This window comes from Staurois parvus, unplaced genomic scaffold (genome assembly GCF_062004578.1).
Source record: "Staurois parvus isolate SC_StPar_1 unplaced genomic scaffold, SC_StPar_1.0 ptg000814l, whole genome shotgun sequence".
Lineage (NCBI taxonomy): Eukaryota > Metazoa > Chordata > Amphibia > Anura > Ranidae > Staurois > Staurois parvus.
Genome location: NW_028318610.1, coordinates 2,166,383 through 2,191,895, shown reverse-complemented (window position 1 = coordinate 2,191,895; position 25,513 = coordinate 2,166,383). Strand labels below are relative to the sequence as shown.

Below are 25,513 nucleotides of genomic sequence, written 5' to 3'. Positions count from 1 at the left end.
CATGGGTCCCTGTATGGCCTCCCATTGCTGCTGTCTCCATCGCCACACTCTGCTGCCATGTGCCACTTTCAGGTCTCTTCACACTGCTGGTGTGTTTAATTTTTTGACATAGGGTGCAGGCAGATTACGGGCCTCACATAGCTGCTGCCAGGCCCCTAATCTGCCATGGGCCCCTATATACCGCCTCCTCATGCTGCTGCCAAGTCCAGAGTCTCTCATGGGTCCCTGTACGGCCTCCCATTGCTGCTGTCTCCATCGCCACACTCTGCTGCCATGTGCCACTTTCAGGTCTCTTCACACTGCTGGTGTGTTAAATTTTTTGACATAGGGTGCAGGCAGATTACGGGCCTCACATAGCTGCTGCCAGGCCCCTAATCTGCCATGGGCCCCTATATACCGCCTCCTCATGCTGCTGCCAAGTCCAGAGTCTGTCATGGGTCCCTGTACGGCCTCCCATTGCTGCTGTCTCCATCGCCACACTCTGCTGCCATGTGCCACTTTCAGGTCTCTTCACACTGCTGGTGTGTTAAATTTTTTGACATAGGGTGCAGGCAGATTACGGGCCTCACATAGCTGCTGCCAGGCCCCTAATCTGCCATGGGCCCCTATATACCGCCTCCTCATGCTGCTGCCAAGTCCAGAGTCTCTCATGGGTCCCTGTACGGCCTCCCATTGCTGCTGTCTCCATCGCCACACTCTGCTGCCATGTGCCACTTTCAGGTCTCTTCACACTGCTGGTGTGTTAAATTTTTTGACATAGGGTGCAGGCAGATTACGGGCCTCACATAGCTGCTGCCAGGCCCCTAATCTGCCATGGGCCCCTATATACCGCCTCCTCATGCTGCTGCCAAGTCCAGAGTCTGTCATGGGTCCCTGTACGGCCTCCCATTGCTGCTGTCTCCATCGCCACACTCTGCTGCCATGTGCCACTTTCAGGTCTCTTCACACTGCTGGTGTGTTAAATTTTTTGACATAGGGTGCAGGCAGATTACGGGCCTCACATAGCTGCTGCCAGGCCCCTAATCTGCCATGGGCCCCTATATACCGCCTCCTCATGCTGCTGCCAAGTCCAGAGTCTGTCATGGGTCCCTGTACGGCCTCCCATTGCTGCTGTCTCCATCGCCACACTCTGCTGCCATGTGCCACTTTCAGGTCTCTTCACACTGCTGGTGTGTTAAATTTTTTGACATAGGGTGCAGGCAGATTACGGGCCTCACATAGCTGCTGCCAGGCCCCTAATCTGCCATGGGCCCCTATATACCGCCTCCTCATGCTGCTGCCAAGTCCAGAGTCTGTCATGGGTCCCTGTACGGCCTCCCATTGCTGCTGTCTCCATCGCCACACTCTGCTGCCATGTGCCACTTTCAGGTCTCTTCACACTGCTGGTGTGTTAAATTTTTTGACATAGGGTGCAGGCAGATTACGGGCCTCACATAGCTGCTGCCAGGCCCCTAATCTGCCATGGGCCCCTATATACCGCCTCCTCATGCTGCTGCCAAGTCTAGAGTCTGTCATGGGTCCCTGTACGGCCTCCCATTGCTGCTGTCTCCATCGCCACACTCTGCTGCCATGTGCCACTTTCAGGTCTCTTCACACTGCTGGTGTGTTTAATTTTTTGACATAGGGTGCAGGCAGATTACGGGCCTCACATAGCTGCTGCCAGGCCCCTAATCTGCCATGGGCCCCTATATACCGCCTCCTCATGCTGCTGCCAAGTCTAGAGTCTCTCATGGGTCCCTGTACGGCCTCCCATTGCTGCTGTCTCCATCGCCACACTCTGCTGCCATGTGCCACTTTCAGGTCTCTTCACACTGCTGGTGTGTTAAATTTTTTGACATAGGGTGCAGGCAGATTACGGGCCTCACATAGCTGCTGCCAGGCCCCTAATCTGCCATGGGCCCCTATATACCGCCTCCTCATGCTGCTGCCAAGTCCAGAGTCTGTCATGGGTCCCTGTAAGGCCTCCCATTGCTGCTGTCTCCATCGCCACACTCTGCTGCCATGTGCCACTTTCAGGTCTCTTCACACTGCTGGTGTGTTTAATTTTTGACATAGGGTGCAGGCAGATTACGGGCCTCACATAGCTGCTGCCAGGCCCCTAATCTGCCATGGGCCCCTATATACCGCCTCCTCATGCTGCTGCCAAGTCCAGAGTCTGTCATGGGTCCCTGTACGGCCTCCCATTGCTGCTGTCTCCATCGCCACACTCTGCTGCCATGTGCCACTTTCAGGTCTCTTCACACTGCTGGTGTGTTAAATTTTTTGACATAGGGTGCAGGCAGATTACGGGCCTCACATAGCTGCTGCCAGGCCCCTAATCTGCCATGGGCCCCTATATACCGCCTCCTCATGCTGCTGCCAAGTCTAGAGTCTGTCATGGGTCCCTGTACGGCCTCCCATTGCTGCTGTCTCCATCGCCACACTCTGCTGCCATGTGCCACTTTCAGGTCTCTTCACACTGCTGGTGTGTTAAATTTTTTGACATAGGGTGCAGGCAGATTACGGGCCTCACATAGCTGCTGCCAGGCCCCTAATCTGCCATGGGCCCCTATATACCGCCTCCTCATGCTGCTGCCAAGTCTAGAGTCTGTCATGGGTCCCTGTACGGCCTCCCATTGCTGCTGTCTCCATCGCCACACTCTGCTGCCATGTGCCACTTTCAGGTCTCTTCACACTGCTGGTGTGTTTAATTTTTTGACATAGGGTGCAGGCAGATTACGGGCCTCACATAGCTGCTGCCAGGCCCCTAATCTGCCATGGGCCCCTATATACCGCCTCCTCATGCTGCTGCCAAGTCTAGAGTCTCTCATGGGTCCCTGTACGGCCTCCCATTGCTGCTGTCTCCATCGCCACACTCTGCTGCCATGTGCCACTTTCAGGTCTCTTCACACTGCTGGTGTGTTAAATTTTTTGACATAGGGTGCAGGCAGATTACGGGCCTCACATAGCTGCTGCCAGGCCCCTAATCTGCCATGGGCCCCTATATACCGCCTCCTCATGCTGCTGCCAAGTCCAGAGTCTGTCATGGGTCCCTGTAAGGCCTCCCATTGCTGCTGTCTCCATCGCCACACTCTGCTGCCATGTGCCACTTTCAGGTCTCTTCACACTGCTGGTGTGTTTAATTTTTTGACATAGGGTGCAGGCAGATTACGGGCCTCACATAGCTGCTGCCAGGCCCCTAATCTGCCATGGGCCCCTATATACCGCCTCCTCATGCTGCTGCCAAGTCCAGAGTCTGTCATGGGTCCCTGTACGGCCTCCCATTGCTGCTGTCTCCATCGCCACACTCTGCTGCCATGTGCCACTTTCAGGTCTCTTCACACTGCTGGTGTGTTAAATTTTTTGACATAGGGTGCAGGCAGATTACGGGCCTCACATAGCTGCTGCCAGGCCCCTAATCTGCCATGGGCCCCTATATACCGCCTCCTCATGCTGCTGCCAAGTCTAGAGTCTGTCATGGGTCCCTGTACGGCCTCCCATTGCTGCTGTCTCCATCGCCACACTCTGCTGCCATGTGCCACTTTCAGGTCTCTTCACACTGCTGGTGTGTTAAATTTTTTGACATAGGGTGCAGGCAGATTACGGGCCTCACATAGCTGCTGCCAGGCCCCTAATCTGCCATGGGCCCCTATATACCGCCTCCTCATGCTGCTGCCAAGTCTAGAGTCTGTCATGGGTCCCTGTACGGCCTCCCATTGCTGCTGTCTCCATCGCCACACTCTGCTGCCATGTGCCACTTTCAGGTCTCTTCACACTGCTGGTGTGTTTAATTTTTTGACATAGGGTGCAGGCAGATTACGGGCCTCACATAGCTGCTGCCAGGCCCCTAATCTGCCATGGGCCCCTATATACCGCCTCCTCATGCTGCTGCCAAGTCCAGAGTCTGTCATGGGTCCCTGTACGGCCTCCCATTGCTGCTGTCTCCATCGCCACACTCTGCTGCCATGTGCCACTTTCAGGTCTCTTCACACTGCTGGTGTGTTAAATTTTTTGACATAGGGTGCAGGCAGATTACGGGCCTCACATAGCTGCTGCCAGGCCCCTAATCTGCCATGGGCCCCTATATACCGCCTCCTCATGCTGCTGCCAAGTCCAGAGTCTGTCATGGGTCCCTGTATGGCCTCCCATTGCTGCTGTCTCCATCGCCACACTCTGCTGCCATGTGCCACTTTCAGGTCTCTTCACACTGCTGGTGTGTTAAATTTTTTGACATAGGGTGCAGGCAGATTACGGGCCTCACATAGCTGCTGCCAGGCCCCTAATCTGCCATGGGCCCCTATATACCGCCTCCTCATGCTGCTGCCAAGTCTAGAGTCTGTCATGGGTCCCTGTACGGCCTCCCATTGCTGCTGTCTCCATCGCCACACTCTGCTGCCATGTGCCACTTTCAGGTCTCTTCACACTGCTGGTGTGTTAAATTTTTTGACATAGGGTGCAGGCAGATTACGGGCCTCACATAGCTGCTGCCAGGCCCCTAATCTGCCATGGGCCCCTATATACCGCCTCCTCATGCTGCTGCCAAGTCCAGAGTCTGTCATGGGTCCCTGTATGGCCTCCCATTGCTGCTGTCTCCATCGCCACACTCTGCTGCCATGTGCCACTTTCAGGTCTCTTCACACTGCTGGTGTGTTTAATTTTTTGACATAGGGTGCAGGCAGATTACGGGCCTCACATAGCTGCTGCCAGGCCCCTAATCTGCCATGGGCCCCTATATACCGCCTCCTCATGCTGCTGCCAAGTCTAGAGTCTGTCATGGGTCCCTGTACGGCCTCCCATTGCTGCTGTCTCCATCGCCACACTCTGCTGCCATGTGCCACTTTCAGGTCTCTTCACACTGCTGGTGTGTTAAATTTTTTGACATAGGGTGCAGGCAGATTACGGGCCTCACATAGCTGCTCCCAGGCCCCTAATCTGCCATGGGCCCCTATATACCGCCTCCTCATGCTGCTGCCAAGTCCAGAGTCTGTCATGGGTCCCTGTATGGCCTCCCATTGCTGCTGTCTCCATCGCCACACTCTGCTGCCATGTGCCACTTTCAGGTCTCTTCACACTGCTGGTGTGTTAAATTTTTTGACATAGGGTGCAGGCAGATTACGGGCCTCACATAGCTGCTGCCAGGCCCCTAATCTGCCATGGGCCCCTATATACCGCCTCCTCATGCTGCTGCCAAGTCTAGAGTCTGTCATGGGTCCCTGTACGGCCTCCCATTGCTGCTGTCTCCATCGCCACACTCTGCTGCCATGTGCCACTTTCAGGTCTCTTCACACTGCTGGTGTGTTAAATTTTTTGACATAGGGTGCAGGCAGATTACGGGCCTCACATAGCTGCTGCCAGGCCCCTAATCTGCCATGGGCCCCTATATACCGCCTCCTCATGCTGCTGCCAAGTCCAGAGTCTGTCATGGGTCCCTGTATGGCCTCCCATTGCTGCTGTCTCCATCGCCACACTCTGCTGCCATGTGCCACTTTCAGGTCTCTTCACACTGCTGGTGTGTTTAATTTTTTGACATAGGGTGCAGGCAGATTACGGGCCTCACATAGCTGCTGCCAGGCCCCTAATCTGCCATGGGCCCCTATATACCGCCTCCTCATGCTGCTGCCAAGTCTAGAGTCTGTCATGGGTCCCTGTACGGCCTCCCATTGCTGCTGTCTCCATCGCCACACTCTGCTGCCATGTGCCACTTTCAGGTCTCTTCACACTGCTGGTGTGTTAAATTTTTTGACATAGGGTGCAGGCAGATTACGGGCCTCACATAGCTGCTCCCAGGCCCCTAATCTGCCATGGGCCCCTATATACCGCCTCCTCATGCTGCTGCCAAGTCCAGAGTCTGTCATGGGTCCCTGTATGGCCTCCCATTGCTGCTGTCTCCATCGCCACACTCTGCTGCCATGTGCCACTTTCAGGTCTCTTCACACTGCTGGTGTGTTAAATTTTTTGACATAGGGTGCAGGCAGATTACGGGCCTCACATAGCTGCTGCCAGGCCCCTAATCTGCCATGGGCCCCTATATACCGCCTCCTCATGCTGCTGCCAAGTCTAGAGTCTCTCATGGGTCCCTGTACGGCCTCCCATTGCTGCTGTCTCCATCGCCACACTCTGCTGCCATGTGCCACTTTCAGGTCTCTTCACACTGCTGGTGTGTTAAATTTTTTGACATAGGGTGCAGGCAGATTACGGGCCTCACATAGCTGCTGCCAGACATGTAATCTGCCATGGGCCCCCGTACCGACTCCTCATGCTGTGACGTTGCAACAAGGTGTAATTCAACCCTACATATGTTAGACCGCCTTTACGAACAGCTAAAGGCCATCACAGATTTCCTGATGTTAAAAGCGGATAAAGGTACTCCCTGTGTAACTTAGATGTCAGCCATTGTCAGCTCATGTGTGACACCTGCGCTTGCTCAGGCCCTTTGAGGAGGCCACGCTATTCGTGAGTCGGCAGGACTATGGGATGAATGAGGTCAAATCGGCCATGGGCCCCCGTACCGCCTGTTCACGCTGATGCTGGTCCCACAGTGTGACCTGGGTCCCTGTACGGCCTCCCATTGCTTCCACTCTGCCATGTGCCACTTTGAAATCTCCTCACACTCCTGCGGTTGTCCATTTTGTCATAGGTTGCTGGCAGATTACAGGCCTTCCATAGGTGCCACCAAGCCCCATATCGGCCATGGGCCCCCGTACCGCCTGGTCACGCTGCTGCTGGGCCCATAGTGTGACCTGGGTCCCTGTACCGCCTCCCATTGCTCCCACTCTGCCATGTGCCACTTTCAGGTCTCCTCACGCTCCTGCTGGTTTCCATTTTGTCATAGGTTGCTGTATGGCCTCCCATTGCTGCTGCCTCCACCGCCACACTGTGGCTCCAAACACTGGTTTTGGCCCCGTGACTGGCCAAAGGAGTGAAGTGTGCAGTGATTCTAAGATCGACGGCACTCATCTGCATGTCATACTGACAGACAGTATTATTTCTCTTCCCCAGCAGACTCCAAGGGCATTTAAATTAAAGGTACAGTGTTCTGCACTAATATTAAGTCTCTCTGAAGCCTAGAAACACCCTTTTTTAAGTTAAATTCACAGCGAATTTATTCGACTCGAATCGAATATTGTCCACGAATTCGCCGAATCAGTCGAATCGAATTTTTCATTTCTTCGCTCATCTCTAGCTATAACTTTCACACAAAGCAATCAATATACACTTACTGGGATTTTTTTTACCAAAAACATGGAGCAGAATACATTTTGGCCTAAATTTATAACTAACTTTGAGTTTACGATATATTTTTTATAGCTGAAAGTAGAAAATATATTTTTTTTCAAAATTTTCGTGTTTTTTTTGTTTATAGCGCAAAAAATAAAAAGCGCACAGGTGATAAAATACCACCAAAAGAAAGCTCTATTTGTGTGAAAAAAAGGATGTAAATTTTGTTTGGGTGCAGCATCGCATGACCGCGCAATTATCATTTCAATTAGTGCAGTGCTGTATAGCAAAAAAAGGCATAAATTACAGTATTTATACCATAGTTTGTAGACGCTATAACTTTCACACAAAGCAATCAATATATACTTATTGGGATTTTTTTACCAAAAACATGGAGCAGAATACATTTTGGCTTAAATTTATGACTAACTTTGAGTTTACGATATATTTTTTATAGCTGAAAGTAGAAAATATAGTTTTTTTTCTAAATTTTCGTGTTTTTTTTGTTTATAGCGCAAAAAATAAAAAGCGCACAGATGATAAAATACCATCAAAAGAAAGCACTATTTGTGTGAAAAAAAGGATGTAAATTTCATTTGGGTAAAGCATTGCATGACCGCGCAATTATCATTTGAATTAGTGCAGCGCCAAACAGCAAAAAAAGGCGTGGTCATTAAGGGGGGTAAATCCTCAGGAGCTCAAGTGGTTAATAACTTAAGAAATACCACTCCATGCGTGCATTTACAAACTTTAGTGCAAAAACGTGAAAAAAAGAAAAAACACAGCAACACTTGTGTCAAACTGGTGATGTGTTCCACTCAGTGTAACCCACTCCAATAGTGTTTCACTTCTAGTACATATAGCATATATACCAAAATCAGATATAAAAACCGCTGTGAGATATCATATAGAGAGATCTGCAAAACCATTCAGCCTCCTTGCCTCCACTCCTGACGTCATGTTACAATCTCATCCCCTCCTAGTGCCGTAAGCCAGTTCCCCGGTCACCCGGCTCCACGCAGGATGTATATGAGACAATGATAGTGTAATTCTGTATCATACCATAGAATAAACTTTAATGAATCTGCTTACATGTATAAAAAAAAGAAACCCCACGTTTTGGGGATTACCAAGCAGCTTCCAGGTGGATACCAGTGCGACTCCCAACTCCAAGATGGCTGCCGTATCACTTCCGGTTCCTGCTCCGTACGTCCGACGTCACTTTACTGACGCGTTTCGTCACATCCGGGACTTAATCTTAAGGGATATCTCTGTTTTTTACTGAATAAATAGTTTGATATAGCAGGCATAGAAATGTTTTTTAGTAAATAATAAAAATGGCCTGATAACTTGAGGTGAAAATGCAAGGCAGGGCCCAGCAGCAAACGTGTTGTAGTGTGTACAAGACTGTCCCTGACCTGTAACCTATCTCTAACCTTAAGACAAATGCTAATACAAACCTCCTTATCATACCATAGAATAAACTTTAATGAATCTGCTTACATGTATAAAAAATAATCAGCGCATTTAAAAGAAACCCCACGTTTTGGGGATTACCAAGCAGCTTCCAGGTGGATACCAGTGCGACTCCTAACTTCAAGATGGCTGCCGTATCACTTCCGGTTCCTGCTCCGTACGTCCGACGTCACTTTACTGACGCGTTTCGTCACATCCGGGACTTAATCTTAAGGGATATCTCTGTTTTTTACTGAATAAATAGTTTGATATAGCAGGCATAGAAATGTTTTTAGTAAATAATAAAAATGGCCTGATAACTTGAGGTGAAAATGCAAGGCAGGGCCCAGCAGCAAACGTGTTGTAGTGTGTACAAGACTGTCCCTGACCTGTAACCTATCTCTAACCTTAAGACAAATGCTAATACAAACCTCCTTATCATACCATAGAATAAACTTTAATGAATCTGCTTACATGTATAAAAAATAATCAGCGCATTTAAAAGAAACCCCACATTTTGGGGATTACCAAGCAGCTTCCAGGTGGATACCAGTGCGACTCCCAACTCCAAGATGGCCACCGTATCATTTCCGGTTCCTGCTCCGTACGTCCGACGTCACTTTACTGACGCGTTTCGTCACATCCGGGACTTAATCTTCAGGGATATCTTTGTTTTTTACTGAACAAACTGTGTGTACCAGGGATTAGGCTATAACTGCAATCTGCGGTTTGTCAGATGAAAATATTACAGACATCCCCTCTGCATATCTACCCAGTCTTTGCACAACTCTGTGTGGTTCATAATTGTGAATTGTGGCAAGGGGAAACAAACGTGTGTTTAGGGATATGAGCATTCTACAGAGCAGACTGCATTCTTACTGCAATAACATGTTACCACAATGCATAGATGTGAAGCCTGCCCTGAAGATTTTCGGGTAAATCTCTTTTACACATTTGCATACCATTAACTTCAAGCTTGTGCAAAAAAACGAAATTAAAAATTTCCGAACATTTACAATTTTGTTTTACTTAATACAGTTTTATATTTTGATTTGGCAGAGATTGTGGAAGCCATATTGTGTTTGTGTGCACTAATAATACATTTTAGTTTATTTTTATGAAAAATATTGTTATGGTACACAAGAACAGGACGTACAAATTCAACAGCAACATCTTTTTTTTTTTTTTTTACAAATCAGGAGTGGTTTATTGAAGACAAGAATATTACAGAGCAAATAAACTCATATACAATAAGAGGTGGTTTTTCCTCTCTCTTATGATATCATTTTTGAAGAAGGAATGGACAATATGTGCTTGTCAGGGGCGGACTGACCATTTGGAAACTCAGGCACTGCCCGAGGGCCCGGGGTCAGTAGGGGGCCCCATGAGTTGCCCCTGGTACCTTTTTCATAGGCTTTTTTGAGTTTGGGCAAGGACACAGGGGCCCCATGATCCCCTTTTGCCCGGGGGCCCCATGAGGTGTCAGTCCGCCCCTGGTGCTTGATGTCTTTCTTTAGGAAAATTTGAACACAAGATGCCCAGTTCTTGTCTGTGAAATCCTAATGATCAAATTAGGTTAAGTCGTTGGGTCCCATTGGCTTTGGTACGTGGGCATGTGTACCCCCCGTTCATTGAGGAAGCAAGTATTACAGCAGAAGATGGAATCTCATAAATAGTTTGATATAGCAGGCATAGAAATGTTTTTAGTAAATAATAAAAATGCAATAATAAATACCTTATTCACTTGGTGGAATTGGCGAGGGGAACAATTGGAGGAATATCCATATCTCTGAGGTGGAAAATAGTTGGAGGTTACAAAGGGGGTCCAGGAGTCCTAATTAATCCTGAAAGACGTTATACTCACCAAATATCTGGTGAGTGCGGTTCATGTTGGTTTTTGCACTGGTGGATGGTGGAAAGATCACTATAGGCACTGAAGATTTTCAATCAAAACAAATTTAAATTTTGTTTTTTTGGGGGCACTGGACTTCTTTTTGTATGTGTCACTTGATTTTTTTCTTTTTGTATGGGTCACATGATTTTTTGTTAAAATTATTTTTTTTGTTTTTTTTGTTTTTGTATGTGTCACTGGACTTTAAATTTTATTATATATTATTATACATTTTTTGTGACACTTATACTAAAGTGTAATGTTTATTATTTTATCAATATTATTTAGTGAATAAGTTATTTATTATTGCTCACTTATATTGATTGGTGTGAGGCAGTTTTTGTTTTTGCGCTGTTTTATATTTGAAAAAAAATATTTTTGTTTTTATACCTGTGCACAGTGGCATTTCACTTAAAGAGTTTGATAGTAAATTGGTCCTGGGCGCTGTGATTTTTCTATTTGCAAATAATAAAAATGGCCTGATAACTTGAGGTGAAAATGCAAGGCCGGGCCCAGCAGCAAACGTGTTGTAGTGTACAAGACTGTCCCTGACCTGTAACCTATGTCTAACCTTAAGACAAATGCTAATACAAACCTTGGCTTTGCCCATGCAGGGAATACCACTCCTGATCAGTGAGAACAATTTCTGGTACTTACTTAACCATTTCCTGTCCGGACACTTTTACCCCCTTCCTGTCCAGGGCAATTTTCAGCTTTCAGCGCTATCACACTTTGAATGACAATTGCGCGGTCATGCAACACTGTACCCATATGAATTTTTTACCATTTTTTTGAGACAGATAAAGCTTTATTTTGGTGGTATTTATTTACCGCTGGGATTTTTGTTTTTTTTTGCTATGTAAAAGAAAAAGTCCAAACATTTTGAAAAAAAGTGTTTTTCTTATAAAATTTTGCAAATAAATAATATTTCATCATAAATCTTGGCCAAAATTTATTCCGTTATCTTTTTAGTAAAAAGAAAAAATAAACCAAATTAGTTTATAACCAAAAATTATAATTTTTAAACCCTTTTTAAATTTTTTTTTGTATTATTATTTATGTGGTTTTTTTTACATACTGTCACCCTAGCAGTACACTGTCACCATGGTGACACTGTACTACTTGTGGGGGGTGATGAAGATTTTTTTACAGTGATTGCTTTTACACCCATATAGGATGTACAAGCAATCATTTCTCTTTCTCTCTGTCTGCATTTTTGCAGCCATTGAGAACTATTGAGTGAGCTGTGATTGGTCACAGCTTGTCACATGGCACAAGGCTGTTGTGTATAGCCTTGTACCATGTGACCTCTGTGATCATTCACAGATTTCACACGTAGTAAGCAATGATGTCACAAGTGACATCTTGCTTACTACTTTGCATGTGATCACTGATTGGCCAATTAGTGATCACATGATCAGGACCTCGTTCAGAGGTCCCGTCCGACGATCGGTGTTTCACTGTGTCCGGAGGACAGAGCTGGCACCGGATCACAGTGCTGCGCGCTCAGAGGGAGCGCGCACAGCTAGAAATGGCGGATGCCGTTTATGAACGGCAACCCGCCCATGGAGTGCCACCGTTCTGCCGTTTATAAACAGCAGGTGGACGGCAAGTGGTTAAATATGAAAGAGCATGTGTCCACCATGTGACAGAATCACCAAGCACCAGGGCTGTCACGTGGGTGTTCGGGAGAGCATGCTCTGCCTTGTGTAAGTTCCAACTAGAATGGCTCAGAACTTTCAATGGGCTTCTTTCTTCAGTATGGGGAGCTCAATCCATTATTTGTCACCCTGACACTTAACCCTGAAAATTGAACACATAGGGGGATATTTACTAAAACTGGGGCACACAGAATCTGGTGCAGCTCTGCATGGTAGCCAATCAGCTTCTAACTTCAGATTGTTCAATTAACCTTTGACAATAAAACCTGGAAGCTGATTAATTACCATACAGAGCTGCACCAGATTCTGTGTGCACCAGTATTAGTAAATTACCCCATGACCCCCGGTTCACATCTGAGTGGGTGGTGCCACTGCGGGACCAGCACAAATACCTGCAGCCGCACCACCCACACAGAGGAATGCGGGACCTACAGGCGAGTACCATTAAGTCTAATGGCACACCGCCTGCACTGGAAATCACAACCGTACTGGGTACCTCGGTTCCCGTGTGGGCTGCGTTTTCCAAAGTAGTGCAGAGACTTCTTCCCTGCGTGTCCCGGGGCACGGGAGTCCATTCAAATGAATGATCTCTCATGCCCACGCAAATCGAGGACCGCACAGATGTGAACCAGGGCTTAGAGTCTTTTTATATAAGGTTGCATATATTTTTCACCCAGAATTCACACATATTGCAAACTGAATCCCATTAGAAAAATATGAGAATCTTAGAAGAAAGCTGTAGGAATCTTGCGTGCATTGATAAACAGACCCATAAATATTTACTCGGATTATCAGTTCAATTTAGGAAAATGTTTATAGGAAACTATTTCAGATAACCTTTAGTAACTTTTGGAAAAGAGGAACAAATGTTTATTAGTTGTACTGTTTTTACTTTGTTATTAACTTGTAATTTCATGAGATTTTTATCTAAAATATAAATAATTATAAACACTGCAAATTAATCACCAGTGCTATGGAAAATCATTTGACATGAGTGTTTGTTGACCATCAAGCACTGACATAGTATGCATAGTATACCAGCGTCGGAACGCAGATAAAATGTAAAATGCAGTGAAGCCACATGTCATGGTTTTTAATGGCTTTAAAATATCTGATCCCTCCTGTATTAACTTGTATTGAAAATGTACTGTCTGCCCTTATGATGTAAAGCATTGCATAAAACTGTTGGCGTTATATAAATCTTTTAGGATAAAGGTTTTACGTGAATAAATTAAAGCTGATCATTGTAAGCACCCCTGACAGCGGTAAATGTTTTTTTCTCACCACTCTAACTGCTACAACTGCAGGAGAGTTTGTTCTATTGAAAACAACAAACTAGTGGGAGCACCAGATGAAAATGAAGGAAAGAAAGAAAAAGAAAACTAATGCAGCCATTACATCTTAGAATTAGTAAGCTGCAATATAATAAATGTTTGCTTTTGGGTTTAAAATTGCTTCAGGCTTGGCCCTTCCCCTCCAACCACCCTAGAATCCCTGCAGGTTTATGAGACTGCCTATAACATTAACCTCCCTGGTGGTATTCCCGAGTGTAGCTCGGGGTAACATGTCAGTACCAAAAGCGGAATACCGCCAGGGAGGTTAAATAAATCTAACCTTCCCAAGGCTAGTGAGGGCTTTGCAGGAGGCTTTAGATGCTAGATTCCCTGACCAGCAGATAAGCAGAGGAGCACTGTTCTGTTAGACAAAGGTGCTGCTCAGCTTGTCTATACTATTAACCTTTTCCTGATTCTCTAACATTTATGTCCAATACATGGGTTTGCAGCAATACTTTTGCTTGTTCATAGGAATTTAGATGCAGTCAAGTGAATGTTAAGTGCAAAATCATGGGGGGTAACTGTATCCCACTGTGCACCAAATATTGTCATCCATGGGCCAGCCACTAAAGAAGAGGCTGCCCAGTACTGATGTTTAAGTGAAGATGGCACCAGGGTTGTGGATTGGCAAGCTTTGGAGGTTGATCAGTATATTTCACTTTACATCCCACAGACACTGTTTGCAATCTACTCACATTAAATTCTAGCCCAGGGGTGGGCAAACTTTTTGACTTGAGGGCCGCAATGGGTTCATATATTGGACCCGGGGGCCGGACTAGCTGCTGGCCGGCCCAGCCACTACCATGCCATCCATAGTAAGTATAGTAATATTCCCCCATAGTAAGCATAGTAATTAATCCCCCATATAGTAATTCATCCCCCATAGTAATTCATCCCCCATAGTAATTCATCCCCCATATAGTAATTCATCCCCCATTGTAATTCATCCCCCATAGTAATTCATCCCCCATATAGTAATTCATCCCCCTTAGTAATTCATCCCCCATATAGTAATTCATCCTCCATAGTAATTCATCCCCATAGTAATTCATCCCCCATAGTAATTCATCCCCCATATAGTAATTCATCCCCCATAGTAATTCATCCCCCATATAGTAATTCATCCCCCATAGTAATTCATCCCCCATAGTAATTCATCCCCCATATAGTAATTCATCCCCCATAGTAATTCATCCCCCATATAGTAATTCATCCCCCATAGTAATTCATCCCCCATATAGTAATTCATCCCCCCTATAGTAATTAATCCCCCATATAGTAATTCATCCCCCATATAGTAATTCATCCCCCCTATAGTAATTAATCCCCCATATAGTAATTCATCCCCCATAGTAATTCATCCCCCATATAGTAATTCATCCCCCATAGTAATTCATCCCCCATAGTAATTCATCCCCCATATAGTAATTCATCCCCCATAGTAATTCATCCCCCATAGTAATTCATCCCCCATATAGTAATTCATCCCCCATAGTAATTCATCCCCCATATAGTAATTCATCCCCCATAGTAATTCATCCCCCATAGTAATTCATCCCCCATATAGTAATTCATCCCCCATAGTAATTCATCCCCCATAGTAATTCATCCCCCATATAGTAATTCATCCCCCATAGTAATTCATCCCCCATATAGTAATTCATCCCCCCTATAGTAATTAATCCCCCATATAGTAATTCATCCCCCATATAGTAATTCATCCCCCATATAGTAATTCATCCCCCATAGTAATTCATCCCCCATAGTAATTCATCCCCCCTATAGTAATTCATCCCCCCTATAGTAATTCATTCCCCATATTGTGTCAATTCACTTACCTTTGCTCCGCGCGTTCCTCTCGCCGTGTTCCCACGCCGTTCCGGTCTTCAGGGCGGACTGTGAGAGGAGAGGAGTTCGTCACGCTCATTGGCTACATCCTGACAGCCAATGTTTGCCACGCTCCGTGGGCCGGATTAAAAGGTCCACCGGGCCGTATACGGCCCGCAGGCCGTAGTTTGCCCATTGCTGTTCTAGCCACATTGTAGAGCATGCTGACCTGAATTACACCTCTGTATGTGAGGCTACTGTTGTGTGAAGCTGTCCATATGGGTTACAATCTGATTGTACAACTTCCTATACATTTACCATAACTCTGCTTTGTGAGAACCAACCTACACAATCCATTCAATTTGCATCCAGGAGGACAAACCCTTAAACTCTGCACAAATATTGGCATCTGAACATACAATAAACCTTAGATCTACAAACAACTATGTAGTGTGAGGGCCAGTCTGTCTGGAAACAAATTAAATGAATAGTTTAGGAAGGGCCTTAAATTCTCTAGTTTTTATAAAGCTAAAGGAGATTGTACAAACATTATACAGTCAGATAGTAAGCGTTGCACTAAATAGTTGACGGAACTTAAGTAGATTGTATAACCATATGAAGAAGAGAGCAAAAAAGTGAGCGCTTTAAATGGACAAGCAGCTGAAACACACAGGACAACCAAAAGAAATCCTCACATGAAAATAATAAAGTGCAGCGCTATAAATATAGATGTGACATAAAAATATAAATATATAAAAGTCCCAATAAAGGTGACCTCGGGTAACAATGCACACTGACCAGAAGTGCACATAAATAGTGCAATGTAGCAAGGATGGAGTTCAGATAGTCGTCATCAGTATGGGAAAGGGCAGATGTGTTCCCTTGATCAGTGAAGATCCACACGGTGAAGACAAAAAATGAGGCAGAATATATCCACTAGCCAGCAGAAAAGGAATTACAGCTCCACCAGAGAAAACCACCACTCCTCCACTGCACATCAACGGTTCTTTCTCTGAAGATGTGCTTGGCACGTAACGCGTAAGGAGGAGCCTGCGTACGCCTTGACGTCACGCCGTCGGAGCATTGTGGAGCTCCAGCGGCCACTACATCTGACAGGACGGTTAGTCCTGTTCGTTTTATATATGCTAGCTTTCATGTGTGCTAGCTGTGTGCTACTTTGCTTTTTCACTGGATGCATCCTGTTTTATCCTAATTAAATCAGTTTCAAACTATACTTCACTATGGGCATTTTTTCTTGATCCCTTGGTGGGGAGCATTTTCTCCTAGATACCGTTGATGTGCAGTGGAGGAGTGGTGGTTTTCTCTGGTGGAGCTGTAATTCCTTTTCTGCTGGCTAGTGGATATATTCTGCCCCATTTTTTGTCTTCACCGTGTGGATCTTCACTGATCAAGGGAACACATCTGCCCTTTTCCCATACTGATGACGACTATCTGAACTCCATCCTTGCTACATTGCACTATTTATGTGCACTTCTGGTCAGTGTGCATTGTTACCCGAGGTCACCTTTATTGGGACTTTTATATATTTATATTTTTATGTCACATCTATATTTATAGCGCTGCACTTTTTTATTATTTAGATTGTATAACCACACTGCAGTCAGTTTACTGTACAGAATACAATGATATTATTAAAGTAGAACAATAGGCAAAACTTTTTTTTATTTTGGATAGAGTAAGGGATGGTTATAACCCCTGTCAGTTTTTTTTTTACCATCTGTGTTCCATTGGAGAGATTTACCTCCACTTCCTGCCCTGTAGCCAAACAGGAAGTGAGAGAAAATCCCTGCAAACTAAGGGAATTTCTTGGGGATCCCCAGGTCACCAAAACTAGTGTCCCCTCTATTACTTTTCTGGGGACAACCCAAAATTTTGAGCTTTCTTTTACTTTCACTTTAAATGATAATGGTAAACAGGACAAATAGAGAAGGTGAATCTCCCTAACGGGGACACAGACAGCAATAAACCCTACTAGGTGTTTTAATCTATCTCCACTGTGTCCAAAACTAAAAAAAAGTTTTGTCTTTAGTTATGCTTTTAACCGCATGCCGCCCAGCCACTGTACATATACGGCGGCAGGGCGGCACTCGCAGGCAAAACCACGTTTTAAGACGCGTGTTTTGTAAACAAATAGGGGGCGCGCGCGAGGTGCGCCGCCGCCCTATTTGTCCCACGGATCACCGCCGCAGATGTCAGTCGCCGGGTCACAGCCGCTCATTAGCGGCTATGTCCCGGCGATCGGCGGCAAACAGTGACAGAGAGCACAGCTGCAGTAGATGTGCTGTCTGTCACTTCCCTGTCAGCTCGAGGATGAGCTGATCGAGAAAGAAGAGTTTCTCTTTCTCGTTCAGCCTTGTCCCACCCAGTACACACCCCGCCCCCTAGTAAAACACTCCCCTCACTCCTATATCCCTTCCCTGCAAAATAAAGTTAACCCCTTCCTCCCCATTTCCATTAGTACAGTGTCAGTTGTTTTTTTTTTGCACTGATCACTGTATTAGTGTTTTTGGGGATGTCAGTGACCCCAAGCCAGTACCCCCCAATGTCAGAATGTCCGCCGCAGTCCCGCAGTCCTGCCATAAGTCACTGGTCGCTGCCATAAGTTCCTGATCGCTGCCATATTTCGCTGATCGCCACCATTGTTAGTATAAAAAAAAACCTAAAAATCCCAGTATTTTTCCCGCCATTTGTAAACGCTATAACTTTCACGTAAACCAATTAATTTACACGTATTGGGTTTTTTTTTTTAGCAAAGACATGTCGCAGAATGCATTTTGGCAGAAATTTATGACTAAATTAGATTTTTGCATTTTTTTTTTACTGAACGTGTTTTATAGCAAAAAGTCCAAAATATTGTTTTTTTTTCCTCAAAATTGTCAGCCTTTTTTTTATAGCGCAAAAAATAAAAACCGCACAGGCGATCAAATACCACCAAAAGAAAGCTCAATTTGTGGGGAAAAAAAGGATGTAAATTTCATTTATGAACCGTATTGCATGACCGCGCAATTGTCCGTTAAACTGTATAGCAGAAAAATGGCGTAAGTTGCAGTATTTATACCATAGTTTGTAAACGCTATAACTTCCACACAAAGCAATCAATATACACTCATTGGGATTTTTTTTACCAAAAACATGGAGCAGAATACATTTTGGCCTAAATTTATAACCAACTTTGAATTTACTATATTTACTATATACTGAAAGTAAAAAATATTGTTTTTCTTCAAAATTTTTGCCTTTTTATGTTTATAGCGTGAAAAATAAAAAGCACACAGGTGATCAAATACCACCGAAAAAAAGCTCTATTTGTGTGAAAATTTCGTTTGGGTGCAGCATTGCATGACCGCGCAATTATCAGTTGAATTAGTGCAGCGCCGAGTAGCAAAAAGAGGCGTGGTCATTAAGGGGGGTAAATCCTCAGGAGGTCGAGGGGTTAAGATGCATGTCAAGTCATATAAATATTATTATTCTTATTAATAATCAATCTATGCCTATTCTTTCAGAAAGAAAACAAAGGCCCGTGCTCCTCCTCCACCTCAGTCCACTCCAAAACCTCACATGGAGCACACGTCATCTATTGAGTCAGATGGCACAGGAAACCAAAGCATGGAAGAATCAAAAGAAAATGTCTTGCATCGGAAGGTGGATATCACAGTATGTTTACCTGATGGCCAGGAAAAAACAGTCTATGTAGATGGAAGGTAGGTTATTATACTTTGCTAGACTAATTAATGCTTCTGATTATGATTGGTAGGATTGGTTGTGACACTTTTTTGTTGCCTAATCTGTGTATTAGTTTATTTACTTTCTTTAGTTACTGTTTGCATCCAAACCAAAGCAATTGAAAGCTTGGTGTACACTGACAGCTCCTAAACTTGAGTTTAGGAGCTTTTGTTGTTTTTTTGGCAAAGCTCCTAAACTCAACTCCATAAAAGCCTATGTGTCTATGTCAGCAATGGGCAAACTACGGCCCGCGGGTCGTATACGGCCCGCGGGCCGTATACGGCCCCGGCGGACCTTTTAATCCGGCCCGCGGAGCGTGATACTGTCAGGATGGCTGTCAGGATGTGTGTAGGCGGGGCAGCGTGACGAACGTGAGGGGAGCTAGGCTCCTCTCACAGTCCGCCCTGAAGACCAGTGTCCCCCTCGACGTATCTGCGCATGTGCTGGAGATCGCCGATCGGCTGCTAATGCCTGAAACTGGCACATGCGCAGATACGTCGAGGGGGACAGATCCTCATAGGAGACAGATTTTCATGCTACACCGGAACGGCACGGGAACACGGCGAGAGGAACGTGCGGAGCAAAGGTAAGTGAATTGACACAGGGGGGACTTGGGGACTTAATATGGGGGATGAATTAATATGGGGAATGAATTACTATATGGGGGATGAATTACTATATGGGGGATGAATTACTATAGGGGGGATGAATTACTATAGGGGGGATGAATTACTATATGGGGGATGAATTACTATGGGGGATTAATTACTATGGGGGATGAATTACTATGGGGGATGAATTACTATATGGGGGATGAATTACTATGGGGGATGAATTACTATAGGGGGGATGAATTACTATATGGGGGATGAATTACTATGGGGGATTAATTACTATGGGGGATGAATTACTATGGGGGATGAATTACTATGGGGGATGAATTACTATATGGGGGATGAATTACTATATGGGGGATGAATTACTATGGGGGATGAATTACTATATGGGGGATGAATTACTATGGGGGATGAATTACTATGGGGGATGAATTACTATATGGGGGATGAATTACTATGGGGGATGAATTACTATATGGGGGATGAATTACTATGGGGGATGAATTACTATATGGGGGATGAATTACTATAAGGGGGATGAATTACTATGGGGGATGAATTACTATATGGGGGATGAATTACTATGGGGGATGAATTACTATAGGGGGGATGAATTACTATATGGGGGATGAATTACTATATGGGGGATGAATTACTATATGGGGGATTAATTACTATGCTTACTATGGGGGAATATTACTATACTTACTATGGATGGCATGGTAGTGGCTGGGCCGGCCAGCAGCTAGTCCGGCCCCCGGGTCCAATATATGAACCCATTGCGGCCCTCAAGTCAAAAAGTTTGCCCACCCCTGGTCTATGTCTTTTAGCAGAGTTTAGGAGCTGCCGCGTTTGGGTTAAACTTCCCTTTCCTGAACGCAGAAGAATCATGTTCAGGATAGGAATGTTTTGACCTCTGGCCGTGGGAAAACGTGGCAAAAAAAATGTGTCTACACACGATTTTACTGCGTTTTGCTTTTTCAGTAGTCTAGTGTACATGTAACCTAAAGGGTAAGGAAACGTTTTCATAAAGTTTCTTTACCTGGTTTCTAGGGATCTGAATGATTACATACACTTGAACTTGGCTGCAGTGGTCCACTCTGTCAAGGCTAAGCTGAAAGCACGGGAAAATCTTCCCTTGTCCCTCCTGGGTTGCATTAATCTCATTACAATGGAAATTCTTCTCAAATTTAATTACTTATTTTGTAATTCCTCTCTGTGGATTCCCAAGTCTTTTTTCACCCGCCTAAACATTATTTTCCTCCTTTCTTTGGGTTCCTCGACCTACCAGGTACAAATTATCCGCTCTATTTCGCCCTACTTCCCAAGGAGGTTTGGCCCTTCCAGATTGTCACAAATATTTTCTTGCCTTCCAACTGGTCTCTGCCTCATGGTGGCTGACACCGGATATGTCTAATTCTGATACAAGATTGGAGGCTGCAGTAGTGTGCTCTGTGGAGGCCATCCAATTTTTATTGTTTGAGGCCCTAGAGCTCTTTATGATCTGACCCCTTCCATGCTTACCACCCCTAGGGCCTGGAAAGTTGGCTTTGTCTGTGAGAGCTATCCTAACTGTGCCATCTTCCTGAATACCCCTTTGTGGAATAACCTCTCTTTGCCAAACGTCTACCAGCTTCCTGATCCCATAGCATGGACCAAACATAGCATCAAAACCATAGGGGATGTGTTCTCAAATTTGTCTCTACACCCCTTAGATTATTTTATGTCTCATCATAATGTCCCCCCTTCCTATACTTTTAGGTACTGGCAATTGTCCCATGCTTTCAGAAGCCTATTCCCTACTGCTACGCTCCAGCTGCAGCACTCTGAAGTGGAAGGAATATTACATCATGATTGTGCAGAAATACCTTCTTCAGTCCTATATATTCACCTTCTTCGAGTGTCCTCCCCTGTCGCTGCTCCATCAACGTTGGGCCTACGATGTTCCTGGGTTGGACTTGGAGGATTGGGATGATATATGGGAATTTCCCTTTAAAATATTGGTGTCTTTAAGAGACCGTCTCATATAGTTTAAAATTGTCTATCGGGCCTAACTTACGTCTTACAGACTGCAACAAATTAATCTCTCATCTTCTCCAGAGTACTGGCGTTGTGGCTGCGCACTCAGGGACATTATATATAATTTCTGGACCTGCCCAGCAATTGCCACTTTCTGGATGCAGTCTGTCATTAACTTCATGGTGGATGCTCCTTTGACCCCATCCCCCAGAGTCTGTTTATTGGGTTTGGTGGAGGACCTGGTTCCTTGGGTGGCAGACAGGATGCTTGGAAAAAGCAGGTTCCCCCCTCTTCCACTTTTTGGAAACAGCAAGTTAATGCAATTTTACCTATGTACAAAGATACTTATCTGCATAGAGGGTGCCCTAAAAAGTATGTCAGAGGCTGTGTGAAATGGTTAGCAGAACCCTCAACAGCTACTAACACCTGACCTCTCTGCACTTTCTCCAGGAGCCTCATTTATGGAAGTTGGGGGGGGGGGGTACTGGAGATGACATGTCTATTTGTCCTAAATTGCTGGTCACAAACAGCAGCTGTTGCTTTATGTTTCTTTTTTTTGTTTCATGGTATGTTGATATACTTGCGGGCCAGAACCCTTACTGTAAACTTGATTTCCATGCATGGGTTAGTGCCTGGGGATGTACATGTTTATGATCAGTGTATTTCTCTCAGAAAAAGAATTTAAAAACAAAAAGTTTCCTTACCTTTTGCCCCCCACCCCTGTAAGTAACTCTAGGCAGTATGCTCCCAGGGATGAATGCCTGGAACTCAGAATGCTTGCTGTTGCTAAAGTCCAGGGTGCGTGAGGTCTAAAAGTAAATTCCTTAAATTGCTTCTATTAATAAATTAAGACCTCCTATTCTGCCTGGCTTGTCCAGGACCAACTCAGTGTTTTTTACCTTTTAGTGCTCTGCATCCCAGATTTCTACAGCTAAACTACAGGCAAACACTTAAATATGAAATACATATATGAGAATAGTCTTACTCAATGAAGAGATTGTATTTCTGTCCATCCAGTCTTGATATTTTTACAAGGGACCTGATCTTTCTATGCTGCAGTTTCACTTTCACTTATAGATCTCCTGTTATTTGAATGGATATTAACCTCCCTGGTATATATACTTGAACCTTACTTTACCGCCATGGATGTAAGGGTTATATTGAAACAGAACTGCTTGCAGGAGGCCAGCTCAGTAACCTTTATAGTCAGTGTTCCCTTAACCTCCCTGGCGGTATTCCCGAGTGTAGCTCGGGGTAAAGTTTCAGTACCACAAGCGGTAACCCCGAGCTACACTCGGGCTTACCATGCAGCGCTGCTCCGGGATCTGTTCTCCTCTTACCTTTTCCTGCACTCCCGCGATATCCCTCCTGCAGTGTCCCCTGTAATGTCCTCCGGCGGAAGCCAGCATCTGTCTTCTGGGTTCCGTCCCCTGTGAGTGTTGGGATGTACGGGGGACGGAACGGCGGGAAATTTGAAAATGACAAAAAGTGACATTCACTAAATACACTAAAATCACATAGTATAACATTCCTGTATCAAACCATTTCACATACATTTTGTCCCGAGTGCTTTGTCCTGCGCCCTGCCTGCATTTTTACTGTTCTTTCTGCCTGGAAACTGAGAAACGTCCATGGCGTCCAAAAAGTGTCCCTTTAGGTCAAAAGCGGTTTTAGACCGGCTAGAGATCAGCGATAGTAAATCAGAACCACTTGCAGAATTGAGTGATAATGATTTGTGGGGGAAATTCCTCATCAGACACTGAAAACGATTCTGTGACTTTGCTCAGTGATGTGCGAACTTGGCGCTATATTTCAAATTTCAGTGTTTTTGGTTTGATTATATTATTGAATCAAATTTATTATTATATTATTATTTTTTATGATTATTTATTAAATTATAATTTATGATTTCATGTTTCAAATTTTATCATACCCGGGATGTTTACTAGACTCTTCTTCGGACAGATTTCAGTGAGTTATTCCTAAAAATTACAGGCCTACAATAAAAAAAAAATACATATTTCCATGCAAAAATATGTACCACTCTGAGCACAGAAATATGGACATAATCAGACCGCTAGGGAGGTTAAAACAAGAAACAGCATGAAGAAGAGTTCATCTTTAGGCCACTCTGCTCTCTCCTCCTGCACAAAAATACAACATGTAATATTTCTATTCAGCACACAGTAACACAGCATGTTGGTGTGAGTTGAACCACAGGACACAAGACAATGGTGTCCGTTTATGAACCAGCGGTAAATGATCGCTGCTCAGTTCTCCGGCATTCTCGGAGAACACAGTTCTCCCATGAATGCCGTTTATGAAGCATATGTAGATCAGTTCTCCAAATGAGAACGGTCTACAAACGCTGGAGAACGGTCTACAAATGCTGGAAAACGGCTGATTTTACTATAATCTCGCGAGATTACAGTAAAAGATCAGTTTACTAAGCAGAGGTAAATTATCTCTGCTTAGTTTGCGGTCCCTCCGATTCTCCAGCTCTGGGCTGGAGAATCTGGAGGGAGAACACAGATCTCCAGTGAAGGGCTGAACATGTTCTCCGCTGATCTCCTGGGTGTCATAAACTGTGAATGACCAGAGAATAGCTGTGATCCTCTGAATCTCAGCTATTCTCTGTGTCATAAACGGACACCAAAATGCCTTGTTCTTGCATCTCTAGGAGAACTCTTCCCAATGCAGCTCAACTCTGCTGGTTTGATTGAGCCCTAAGAATTGGCTAGGATCTTTGGCATACAAGGGCATACACATCCCAAAGATGCCATACATCTTTGGCATGTGTTAACAGTGAACATGCAAACAGCATAGAACAGGGGTGTCCAAACTTTTTTCAAAGAGGGCCAGATTGGATGAAGTGAACATGGTGGAGGGCCGAACATTTTTCCGAACATTCTTTGAACCATTACAATTAAATGCAAATAAATTATTTTATGCCAAGTTAATTGCAAACGACATACTTTTCATTTCATAACATTAAGATCAACTGACAGCTGAGTTTTCACAATGTATTGAAAATAAATTAAAAAAAAACTTACCTGCACTAATGTGAAGGGTGAAAAAGGTAGCTGGAGCTGAAGTCTCTGCTCGGCAGCCGGGAGGGGAAGAGAAACACACTTCACGCTGGAAGCCCGGCCCTGACGTCACCGCCCTCTGTCGCTCCCAGCGCGGCGCAGTCACGCATGCGCACTGCTCTCAAGCAGAAGACTGTCTGCCACAGAAGGGAGGGCCGTGCGACAGCCGCATTTACACAGACTAGGGAGAATGCGCCGCAGTCAGGCATGCGCACTGCCCTCTGCTCTCAAGCAGAAGACTGTCTGCCATAGAAGGGAGGGCCGTGGGAGGGCCACATTACACAGAGCAGGGAGGGCTGTTGGAGGGCCGTATGAAACCGACCCCCAGGCCGTAAATGGCCCGCGGGCCAGACTTTGGACATGCCTGGCATAGAACAATGTGAGCAATTGGATGACCTTATGGCTTTGCTCCCCCTCGGTCCAGTCAGCAGGGTAGGAGTGTGTTCTTCACCATGTTGGGTTGTGGCTGCTGAAGTGAAGGTCGTGCATCTGCCTTGGCTGTCTGGCAGGAGTACTTTGAACACATCACTGGCACAGAATTACGAATTCTTGACAAATGATATAATTGCCTCTATATATACTTTAACTGCTTATTTAGCCACTTGCACAGATTGTGACTTTAACTTTTCTAAGTGAAAGTTCTTTATAAGACTCCCCATGCAGCTCCAAACTCACATAC

At 45.1% G+C, this 25,513-nt stretch overlaps 1 protein-coding gene across 1 annotated transcript in view; it reads left to right on the top strand.

Moving 5' to 3' along the window:
* Nucleotides 1–25,513, top strand: part of COBL (cordon-bleu WH2 repeat protein) — a 570,333-nt gene that overhangs the window by 162,110 nt on the left and 382,710 nt on the right. Inside the window, 1 exon segment of the mRNA XM_089654939.1 lies at nt 18,890–19,087. Coding sequence (XP_089511065.1) covers nt 18,890–19,087 — 198 coding nt within the window.